The sequence below is a fragment of the Manduca sexta genome, chromosome 26 (genome assembly GCF_014839805.1).
Source record: "Manduca sexta isolate Smith_Timp_Sample1 chromosome 26, JHU_Msex_v1.0, whole genome shotgun sequence".
NCBI classification, from domain to species: domain Eukaryota; kingdom Metazoa; phylum Arthropoda; class Insecta; order Lepidoptera; family Sphingidae; genus Manduca; species Manduca sexta.
Window position 1 is genome coordinate 16,362,981 of NC_051140.1, and position 12,629 is coordinate 16,375,609.

General features: G+C 35.5%; 1 protein-coding gene across 1 annotated transcript in view; it reads left to right on the forward strand.

Annotated features, from left to right (window-relative positions):
• Window positions 1-12,629, forward strand: part of LOC115454134 (protocadherin-like wing polarity protein stan) — a 180,594-nt gene that overhangs the window by 142,026 nt on the left and 25,939 nt on the right. Inside the window, exons 6-16 of the mRNA XM_037443532.1 lie at window positions 575-776; window positions 2,340-2,480; window positions 2,780-3,003; window positions 3,193-3,318; window positions 5,352-5,518; window positions 7,197-7,339; window positions 8,131-8,301; window positions 9,430-9,617; window positions 11,245-11,482; window positions 11,734-11,938; window positions 12,294-12,446. Of these exons, the coding sequence (XP_037299429.1) occupies window positions 575-776; window positions 2,340-2,480; window positions 2,780-3,003; window positions 3,193-3,318; window positions 5,352-5,518; window positions 7,197-7,339; window positions 8,131-8,301; window positions 9,430-9,617; window positions 11,245-11,482; window positions 11,734-11,938; window positions 12,294-12,446 (1,958 nt within the window). The remainder of the gene's footprint in view (window positions 1-574; window positions 777-2,339; window positions 2,481-2,779; window positions 3,004-3,192; window positions 3,319-5,351; window positions 5,519-7,196; window positions 7,340-8,130; window positions 8,302-9,429; window positions 9,618-11,244; window positions 11,483-11,733; window positions 11,939-12,293; window positions 12,447-12,629) is intronic.

The window sequence follows — 12,629 nt, forward strand, 5'->3', positions numbered from 1 at the left end:
ATATGCCGGCTACCGAGCTACTACCATTACAAGTGATCTCTGCTGTCATAAATAACTACAATATGGAAAAAATACCGGCGTTAAATAAATAGTATTTCGGTATAGATTAGAACGGAAATGTGATTACTGGAGGGATGTTTGAGCCACAGAAAATGTTATTCAGCATAGGAAATGCAATAGCAATCAGTTCACACGTAGCTTTTTCCTTTAAGACACTTTGCCTGTGAACTAATGGGTTAAATTCCCAGGTCGTGCAATTCCAATTTGATGTATTTTTATTTTGTAAAATACAAAGAACTTTGTCCTGAATTGAATCATCTTATTAAAGTATGGGAAAGAAATATGCTTTATAAGCAAGTCATGTTACCTAATTAAAACTTTACTCATTTGTACACATTTTTGTGAGTACCTAGTCATCAAGGGATTCTCTAATGCACAAAAACAATGAAAACCTTTATTCATCATTAAACACATTTTCATTTAGAAATAAAATAATATGGAATAACCTTTATGAAACTTTTAGTAAATTAATTTGCACCACAGTTTACTTATGTATCAAAATTAATATTACCAGGGACCCAGAAAACAGTCCAGTTACATACTCAATGTCGAGTCTGCTGGACTCGCGGTCGGCGGGCATGTTCGCGGTGGACACGCGGACCGGGGTGGTGACCACACAAGCTCGGCTCGACCGGGAGCGGCTCGACGTTCACTACTTCAGGGTTGTCGCGCAAGATGACACCTTCCCGCCGAGGAGCGGGACTACTACTTTACAGGTAAATTGAATGCCTTTAAAATTAGTAAATAATAACACCAACCCGGTATTATATATGACATAAACTGTACTGTCCCACTACTGAGCACAGGTCACCTCTTCTACTGAAAAGGTTTAGGCCACTACGCTGGGCTAGTGCGGGTTGGTAAATTTTACATAACTTCGAAATTCTAATGCGGAATTTCTCTATTATGCAGGCTTCCTGACGATGTTTCCCTACATCGTGAGCAAGCAAAGGATACCCATTTAAGTTTAGAAAAATGAAAGGTGCATGCCCTTACATAGAACAATAACTAAAAGTATCCTAATATGACTACTAAAATATTTTAATAGATACTATATCATCTAAACAATAAATAAATCGTTTTTTTATAAAACTTTGTTGGATACCGCCTTTCCGGAAGATCATAAAACAAAGTTGTTCGGACATATACTCAACGTTGGTGTAGAAACGGAAAACTTTCTAACTAATAATTTAATTACATATTTTCATGTTTATACATTAAATTACGTTTATTTTTTTTACAAATAGGGTTTATTCATGAAATCTATTTTATACTAGATCAAGTTCCACACAAAATAAGCAAAATGTATATTTATAATTAACTTTGGCTATTTCTTAAACAAAACTACAATCTAATGTTACGAAAGTAGCTAGGACTTTGCATCAATAGGTAATAACGTAATAAAGAATGCTCGGAAGAAGACTGCCTCGGTGGCGTAGTTGTATTGCATGTCCGGTACAATAGCGCTCTGAGGTCCTGGGTTCGAATCCCGGGTCGGGCAAAGTGATATTTGGGTTTTTCTGCTCACTATCAGCTCGGAGTCTGGAATTTGTGCCCGATATGGCGATAGGCTCGCCCCCTATCACATCATGGGACGGAACATACTTGGCGAAAAGTGGGTGCCCTAGTTGCGCCTCTGCATACCCCTTCGGGGATAAAATGCGTGATGTTATGTTATTATGTAATAAAGAATATTAAAAAAATAATACTATAACAGTCGTTAAAAAATCGACAACCCTGATTGTCCACTTCATCTATTGATTACATTATCTCCCATAGAGATAACCCTTCTTTGTAATCGTATCCTAATAACTTCTTATAACACTATTATACCTTTTATATCTCTATACACATTTAACCCTTTCCACTTTTATCGCCTTAACATCTTGGCCATATTATTGCTTCTAAACACTATGCAGAGCTGGAATAAGGTTTTATTGGTATTGCAATCATGAATTCATCAGATGAATTTAGTTTTACTTACATTTAAAATTAGAGAAATAAACACAAATAAAATACACATTAATGGTATTTTCTTTTTCCATATTGTGTTTTATCGCTTTATCATGTAAGTGTTATACATTTCTGATGTTTACGTCGCTTACATTTACTTTTATTTCTGGACAAAATAAAAAATGCCACACAGTTTGTAATTATTACATTTGTAAATATAATCAATGATTATATTTATCTATTCAAAACCATATACCTATTTATCCTCCAAACAATCCACTTACATATCTACAAAGACTCTACCAATTGCTGTATCGTTTGAACAGATTAACGTACTGGATTGTAACGACCACTCGCCGGTCTTCGAGATGCAACAATACGAGGCTTCGGTGAGGGAAGGCGCCAGCCCCGGCACCACTGTACTCACTCTGAAAGCTACAGACCAAGATATAGGGAAGAATGCTGAGGTAACTCTTTGTTTTAAATTACTACTTGATGATAAAATCAAGTGTTCATTTAATAACTTTACGTGATAGATGTTTAATATGCCAATAAGTAAAATAATATAATTAAACTTTTAATACGACTGTAGTCTGTATTATTTTTTTTATTTACTTTCCAAAACGAGTTATACTTAAAGTATTTTTCATCTTCATAAGCTTTTCTTCATAGACATTCTTGACACAATTGATATACAACAAAACATAAGCAATCAAACTCCACAGCCGTTCAATAATCCTCGCGATAACAACCAACAACTTTCCAGGTTGAATACTCAATAGAATCGGTGTCTGCGGACAGCCTAACGCCGGAGGAATCGAACGGCGCGGATTCCAACCAATCAGACACGCAGGACGTGTTCAGAATAGACGGCAGGAGCGGCGCTCTACTCACCAGGTCCACGCTGGATAGGGAGAAAGTGTCGCGGTATACTGTTATAGTTAAAGCTACTGATCAGGCCAGCCCCGTCTCTGATAGGCTGTCCAGCACGTAAGTAGATTTTGTAATTTGATTCGTTACTTCTTTTTTAAATTTTTCCTTGTATTATTTCAAATTCGTTGTTTTCAATAGTAACAATTTAAAATGAGTCATATATTTTTAATAACTAATTAAAATAACCTTTTGTATAAAAAAATTTAAGTACGAAAACAAAATATTTTACATATGTTTTTGTTTTAGGGCTACAGTCCACGTGAACATTCAGGACGACAATGACAACTACCCGCAATTCAGTGAGAAAACCTACACAGTGACCGTGGATGAAGACATCAGCGTCACTGACAACCCTGTCGTAGCACGAATCAAGTAAGTGACGTAATTACTGGCTCCTAAGATTTTGGTTATACTATTGGTCCATAACCAAAAAATAGTTAACCTATGCAAATGGTAATACGGTAAACTAATGCATTGGCAGAACACCAAAATCTCCTGTATTAGTAACAAAAGCTGATGAGGTAATTTTGAATCGTAAAGATTATAGAGTTCCATTCTTTTTTTCTGTCCTTAAAAAGGAACATTATTGGGTACAAAATATAAATTTCCAGTATAAGTTACATAGACCATAAATTATATTGTTGCGTAATAATAATTTACAAAGTGTAACTTAGAACCAAGAAAAAACTTTTCTTCAGGTTTTATCACGGTTTATTGTATTTAATTTTCTCCCGACGTCTCGAAGACTTTGCAACCTTTATGGTCACAGGACAGATTTTATTTCGATGTCTAATATTCGCGTAAACATAAGAAATATTTTTTGTCTTGTATAAGAAAATATTTCGTCCAGTTATTACCTTTATATAGTAAGTATTTCCAATAAACATGAAAAGGAAACTTACTAACGGCAGACGGCTGTATGAACAATGTTTCCATATAGAATTACTTTCTATAGGACATACAGGAAAAGTTTAGTTTTATTAATATTTTTTACTTCCTCTAATCAATTTCGTAAGCTTCATAAAAACTGTACCTATATAAATGTAAAGTATAGTTAAAATAACTGAAAAACAAAAATAAAAAAATTAAGCATAGCAATTTGTATCTTGTTATAATATATTCAGAAGTCACTCTATTCATTTGAAAAACAACATCCCTAGAGAATTGCGCCGGAAGGGTTTAACGCGTAACCACTCCGAGCATTGAAACGAATCACACCCTCCTTATTTTGACGTTCTAATATCAAAGAAAAAATATTAATTAAGGGCAGACGGGGTTGTATGGACTAATTTTCCTTTGCCGTCTGACTAAATAATAAAACAAGTCGTTTTAGCGGGAATTTTATCGTACGGTTGACTGGCAATTGATATGTTTTTATAAAACTATTGAAAGGTTCCAGTTAGCTTACAAACAATTTTAATAAAATTACTGCATAACCGTATGCCGAATTATGATAATGAACTCCATCAAAATTATAAATTATTGCCTGTATTGTGTTTTGAATTTTAATTATTTAGGTTTAAAAATCGAACATTTTACCTATGGTTGTATCATATTTCTAGTCATATTCGAAATTTAAAATACATAAAATAAAACAAATGCATAAAAAACATTTTATACAGTTTGCAGTATATAGATTTTCAATCACAGTCCTTTTGTTTAAGAAATAAACAGTAGGTGTCTGCAAGTCGGCCAGTTGGCACGCGAAACGTATTGCGGATTCAGCACCGTCTGGTATTTCAAATTTGCATGTCCATAAATCGTTATTGAACGTATTGAAAATGTTACTTTGTTACTTCAACCATTTGTTTCGTAGCGCAAACACGATCGTTCTAAATAATAAATAAGTTGATACCGTTTGTGAAACCTGTTATGATCCATTTTATTCTCAACAGAGTTGCATACGTACCTTGTCGCTCCCCGTGACTTTAAACGCTCAGTTTTATCATGAATGAGCTCTTTTATTTATGCGACAAGCTTTTTATAGCGTAAATATATAATCTTTGTACGTCATAATTTCTTACTTAAGTATCTGCTGAATAAAATAAAGATAAAGTGGCTATCAACGGTACATAAACTTGCATAATGAATAAATTGTGTCGATTTAATATCGTCCATCTAAAAACATTATAGTACGTAAGAACCTAAATACACTGAACAAATCGTGAGATAAAACGATCCGATATAACTTACACTCAAGTTACTTGTTTAATAATGAGTACTTCTCTAATTTTTTTATTAACATATTATCCTTTAATGCATTATACCTACCTAGAGCGCATTTACATTTTTTTAATAAACACTAACTGTAATAATAAGAAAGAATAATATCAGGCCTGTATTTACTGTCTCACAATACCCCCCATAATCCCTATTTACTATATTGACTCGAAAATTGTTACCAGGGCGACAGACGCGGATGTAGGTGCAAACGCAGCGATACGATACGCCATCATCGGCGGCAACACACAGATGCAGTTCTCAATAGACAGCCTAAGCGGCGACGTGTCCCTCGTCAAGCCGCTCGACTACGAACAAGTGAGGAGCTACAGGCTCGTCATTAGAGCTCAAGGTTTGTGATCATTTTATAATATTGAAATAACAAATTGCATATTTTCATCATTAACAAAATGTGCGTCATTATTGACTGGCCGATAAGTACCAGGGCAGGAGTTTGTCATTAGAGCTCAAGGTTTTTGATGATCATTTTATAATATTGTAACTACAAATCGTATATTTGGATCAGCAAAATGTACCTCACTATCGACTACGACTTCGAACAAGGTAGTTTTTCTGATAATTTAATTTTCATTTATTATGCTTAAATATATAATATTCGGGTTTTTCGTAATTTTCGCCTAAAACTAAACAATGTTTTCTTTTTAATAGAGATGTTACTACTAGATTTAAACTTTGTTGATAGATAAAGCAATGTCTATTACTGCACAGGGCGCTCAAAGGATCAATATGACATAAATATTTAGTTAAAGAATTACCTGATTACATCAGTTAGAAGACTTCGCGACCCACTAAGAGCGTTTTTCATAGATAAATTGTAGGTAACAAAAGCTAGAAATCATACATGCGTAAGAAGCTCTTTACATTGACATGTGTAAGCAGATTACGTCAGTTTATGTCAAAAGCATTAATTTTAAGTCGCTCATTCAAATTGGATTCACTGGGACACTAGGTCAAAATCCATCGGTCCATTCACCTCAATTAAGCTACTAGAATGTACTGTCCTAAATCTTTGCCTACTATAGAGATATACTTGTCTTGCAGTTGAGCGAATCAACAATAGAATGCATAGTTCGATTAATTCCTTTGTATCGTAAGTGCAGTTCAAATGTGCGTAAATAAATCAGTAGTAGTCCCCCTCATACTAATTTAATGCATCGTAAAGTATTCCTACTTTCCTGATATATTATTTAAACCTCTCCCTGCTGCAATAAATAGCAAATACTATAAATAAAATACAATCTGGTTTCCTAATGGCGGAATAATTTATTGTATTACTAGAGTTATTGCGCGAGAACGGTTCATATTTTAACGTATCTAAAGAATAATTTACCTAATTGAAATAAACTTTAACGATCAATTATCCTTGTGAACTAAAAAAATTTATTCGAAAATTTAAAATGTCTTCCTCATCACGTAGGCGAACATAGTTGCATGTAAGTCAAGGTACAAGAGAATATTTAATTATTACTGAAATTAAGTCGCTTATACAACTACTGACATTTTATATTAGACATAAATTAATTGCAAACTGCAAGCCGAGGTAAGAAAAAGAAAAGATGCTCAACTTAAGCCTACCGGAGTCCAACCGGATGGCTTGTGCTTTAAAATAATCTTAAACAAAAAAAATATCCAACTTTCACAACGACATTCAAACTTTCTTATTCATAACATACGTAAAGTTTTTCTGGCACGAAAATTTACTATCCCGCTGCAAACTTCTACCTTGCCTATGATACTACCCAAACATATAGAATATATTTTTGCCCAGCCTTATAGCCCAATATAAGCAAGCATATTCTCGAATATTCAAAATACAGTTTTGGTGGCGTAGTTGTATTGCGGTACAAGTGATTTGCTAAGGTTTCGGTTTCATTTCCTTCTTGAACAGTGATTGTTTTTTGCTCTATATTAGCCATCACTAACGCCTCATGGACGCAATACATATGGCGAAAACTGGGTAACTGCCTACTCTTCGGGGATAAAGTGAGTCTAATGTTTTTTTTTCTCAGACGGCGGCAGTCCATCCCGGTCGAACACCACACAGCTCCTGGTTAACGTGAAAGACATAAACGACAACGCGCCACGCTTCTACACTTCACTGTTCCAAGAGTCAGTCAGCGAGAATGTACCCGTCGGCTATAGTATTGTTAGGGTAAGTGCTCGCAGCTAGAGATGTCTGCAATTTAAATTTGAAAATGGAATCGGAATAATAAGTTTTTTTAGCAAATAGTTTTTATTAGAGGATATATTTTGATGTTCGATAAACTCTATCAGAATATTATATCTAAGTATAGAAAATAATGTTATGTCCAAATTGCATAAGATGTGATATTCATTGGTGAAAATCATTTACGCAATCAATATTTGTCTCTGACTCTTCAACTATGTAACGTAGACGTTCATAAATACTACGCTAAAACAGAAATCGGCGTTCTGAATCAGAATCATAACCAATTAAGAATCACAACCTCATCCCTACGCGAGTGAGTCATGCACAGTGACGTCACACATTAAATAGTCGGGGCGGCGCGTGGCGGCCGCGAGCCGTGCCTCGAATACTATACTCCAACTACTGCACCACGTGTTAATAACCTTCTTAGAACGGAGAGTTAAATTGCCTTACTGACGCTTTAAATGTATGAGACTTTTTGGTAACTAGGTAGGCAGTTGATATTTCTTTTAAAGCGGTGCATATTAATGGAAGCCCTATTTGATCAGTTGGCGGGATTAATGCGGTAATCTTGGGATTAAAATTATGAGCAAATTAAATAATCCTTTATTCGTAGAAAATAGATTGTATTTCTACATTCTTACGGAACTATGTACTTAAGTATAATCAATAAGATTTTACGTGATCAATATTCGGTATTTATCTCTGGCAAGAAAAAACAAAAAATAGATCTTAATATCTAATTAGTAAACTTAATTTTACTTCCCTCCCAGGTGCAAGCCTACGACGCTGACGAGGGCGTAAACGCAGAACTAACCTACACTCTATCGGACAAAGAATATTCTGGAATCAGCGAATTACCAATTTCAATAGACCCTCGCTCGGGCTGGGTTTATACTTCAGGACAGCTGGACAGAGAGTCTCAAGCAAAATATCAGCTTTTGGTGAGTTGTTTTATACCGCATTGTATGGGGAACTCCCTGATTCCGTCTCAGTAGACGAGACCAGAGATGCCTTACAATCTTTAACGCGAATAGAAAAGAAAAAAAGTGTGGAAATGATATATCATTACGATAGACTTATTGCAAGGATAATATGATTGTAAAACACATCTTGTCTAAGACCCCAGGTTTGCTTTGAAATAGTCACTGAAATAGCCATGAAGAAATAGTATTGTCGGAATTTTTTACACTGAACTAGACGTGTGGGCTCTATTCTTGGTGAATTTCTTGCAGTCAGTGAAATTACCAAAAGCCCAAAAAATCCTTCCTTATTACCATCTCTATATCCCAACTGCATTTAATAATTTATGTACTCAAGTCGACATACACCAATAATTCCGTTAAACATAGATAGTTCAAAATGGTAATCAGTAATCATTTAATATCAGCTAGTAATCTAGTCATTGCAACATGTTTAGTGGTAGTATTGGGAATTCGTCTTATTTGTCTTGGTGGGAGTTGTGTTCCGTATATGGTGAGCGATGGAATCTCAAGGGACATGTAAGAGCCAGCCGAGGTATTGTTAGACTATCTTGACTACTGTGTATAAAGGAAGTTGTATATAAGCAATATACGTACCTACTTTATCGCTACCTCAGTGTTATAAGGTTTTATGTAATTATTATTTATGTTGCAAAAAAAGAGTTTAATAATATTAAAAAACTAGTTGATTTGCAGCGCGCATTGTCAAGCGCTGAAATTAAGTTTTCTTAAATTTTCTAACGTTCCGCTCAACTTCTTTAATTTTTTCTTTCGTAGGATCCTTCTTCTGACAATTACAAACACAACAAAAAAAAATTGTGAAATCGGTCCAGCCGTTCACGCGTGATGGCGTGACCGAGAGAAATAGGGATTCATTTTTATATATACAGATTGGGATAAGATTGACATATCCTAGCGATATACTTATCGATAGGATATATTATTTTCATACCTTTATCTGTTTTTATTAGCGTTAACGATTGTAAAAATGCATCTTGGCTACCGTCCCAGGTCGTTACTTAGCTTGTAGGCATTACTAGTAACTTATTATTAATTCAGTTAATAAATGAATAATTTTTCGTCCTCCAGGTAACAGCAACCGACGCGGGCACACCTCCTAAATCTGCGACAGCGTCTGTGGTAGTAGTCGTTCAGGATGTTAATGACAACGACCCAGTGTTCTCTCCTGCGCAGTATGAAGTGGAACTGGCTGAAGACGAACCTCCTGGTACTCCTGTGGTCACTCTTACCGCTACTGACGCTGATGAGGATAATAGGTGAGTTTTCTTTTAAGGCTAGTCTCTTTTGAAATTTTTATGTGGTGTGCCGCGAATATATCCGTAGATTGATCGGCGACTTATAAAACAAAATTGCTTAGAAGTGATTCTATTAATAACAACAAAAATTAAAGACTACAATAAATTTTAGTAAATGATAACTATCCTTAGTTCTTACAATCTTATATCCTTTCCGGGTTGCAGTGTTATTTCTATCTTGTCTGTATTATTGGTAAAATATACAAAGAAGGTATAATTTATATCCATATGATTTTTTTTCTTCTTTTATTCTTGTTTGATGTTATATGAATCGATTATTCAATATGCTACCTTCAGCCGTCGATTTACCAGAAGTACTTATGTTTCCTGTAATTATTATTCCTTTGATAGCAACAATAGATAACTATAAAACATAAATTAAATTAGTATTAAAATTTAAAAAACCACATTCCGTTTTTAAAATCTCATAATTAAGTATCGAACAAATAAAAAACAATTTACGATCTATTCACAACTCAAACATATCTTGAGTGCTTAATGAAGTTAGCGTTTCATACATTCAAATTCATTCATACAAATATTCAGTTTTATGTGAACGGTAATAAATAATTTAACGAGCCATAACCCTGCTGTTAAGGTCTACATTAATATTACTCGGTACAAAACCCTAACAAAAGAACATTGATTAACTGGAATTGTGGGGAATTAAATGGTTGGATATCATGGCCGGTGCAGGTAATGGCTTACGTGAGTTTGTTTGAATTAACTGTAAAGTTCATAAAGAATTTCATCGAAACGCATTTCATATTTCGTTCATAAAATTTTTTGTGCATAAAACTTAAATGATAGGCTCTGATTAAAGGGGAAGTGATTAAACCATGACACAAATGGTATTGAATTGTGACAACAATGATGTCTTTGTTATTATTATTTTATTTTTGTGTGTAAAGAATTACAATAGGCTCGCCCCCTATCATATCATGGGACGGAACATACTTGGCGAAAAGTAGGTGCCCTAGTTGCGCCTCTGCATACCCCTTCGGGGATAAATGCGTGATGTTATGTATGTAAGAATTACGTCTATGCGCTAATTTCATATACTTTCTACCTAAAGATCAAAATCGATGAAGCCATTTAACCTTAAAACCGTTACAAATTTCACGTTGAACATTAATTTTAAAGCATTCATATAGACATTATATACAGGGTCATTTTGACATTGCGTTACTAAATGAAACCACATACTCTTCTTCACCATTGCCGTCATTGTATCCAAAATCATCCATTAATAACGAATATTTTCACCAAAATTCCTGGTTTTAGTTTTCTGATCAATTTGATAATTTTGTAGTTTAATGCGATTATGGCGTGTGCTTGAGTATATTTCTGACTGAAAGTATGATGTTGCCGCGGCGACAAATTCCCTTAGACAAGTAGTAGTGGCATTAAGGTGCGTAAAATTAAAATTACTTTTTATTACTATTTATTTTGTTCGAAACTTACACGTTTTTTATTTTACATCTACGGCTCAAGTAACTTATTGTAAAATGCTATTTTCAAGTATGTGGTTCCATTTAGTAATGGAATGTCAAAATGACCCCGTATATTCATACCCCAATATCCATAGATTACATTACGAGATAACGGGCGGCAACACGCGCGGTCGATTCTCCATCACATCTCAGAACGGTCGCGGCCTCATCACCGTCGCTCAGCCGCTCGACTTCAAGCAGGAGAGGCGATACGTCCTCACCGTGACCGCCACTGATTCTGGAGGGAGATCGGATACCGCCATGGTCCATATTAATATCACTGATGCTAATAACTACGCGCCTGTGTTTGAAAATGCGCCGTATACTGCCTCGGTAAGTTTTTGACCATGTTTGACCTCTATATTTAGTAGAGCTTTTTACCTATCTATCTAAATTTTCTGCCAACCTCCACAATCCCACGTGAATTCATGGCAAAAAATAATTGTCAATTGTAGATTTTTTTCCAGAATATTATTATTTTTATTTAAAATGGACAGGTACCTAATTGTATACATTTAGCGCTTCTCTTTCCAGAATTTTCGTAATCATAAACATTATTTAACATATTAATACCATTGTGTTAGGTTTTCGAAGACGCGCCCATCGGCACGACGGTGCTGGTGGTGTCGGCCACCGACAGCGACGTGGGCGTCAACGCGCAGATCACATACAGCCTCAGCTCGGAGATCTCCTCCGAGGCCGTCGCCCACCACGACCAGCAGTTCCTCATCAACCCCCACACCGGCGCCATTACCACCAACAAGCTGCTCGACAGGGAGACCATGAGCGGTACGTAGATTCCTATCCACAGATCGATCCAGAAAATAAACTATCCAATATCTAGTATAATAAGTATAGGGGATGTAGTATAGAAATAAATTTATATTTGATTTTTGTAGCCCAGACACTTTCTACAAATGTTAACGTATATTATTCTTTAATCACGCACAGGAAAACTATGTAGGGTTTGGAATAATTTTCAAATAGTTTTTCAATTTCAATCATTTTATTTACCAGACTATAAACTGTTCGGTAATCGATAAAAAACACGTACAAACACATTTATTAATTAACTAATCGATAAGGCGGTTTGCACCTACATATTTATGCCACCATACAAGCATCATGTATGTGTATTCCCCAGGATACCTGCTGACGGTGACGGCGCGTGACGGCGGCGTGCCCTCGCTGTCCGACACCACCGACGTGGAGATCTCCGTCGTGGACGTCAACGACAACCAGCCGGTCTTCAAACAGCAGCTCTACACCGCCACTATCATGGAGGATGCCTTAGTCGGTGAGTTTGGCTATAATGGCTTCCTGAAGAAACCTTTACCTCGTCAATCGGAACTCTAATTAGACCCCTAATTTATTTATCATCAGGTATAGTGAAGTCACTTTGTCGCGTTAGTATTATATTTATGTGTGATTAAACCATATCGATACGTAGGTACCTATCTCTGACGGAATGAATAGAAAT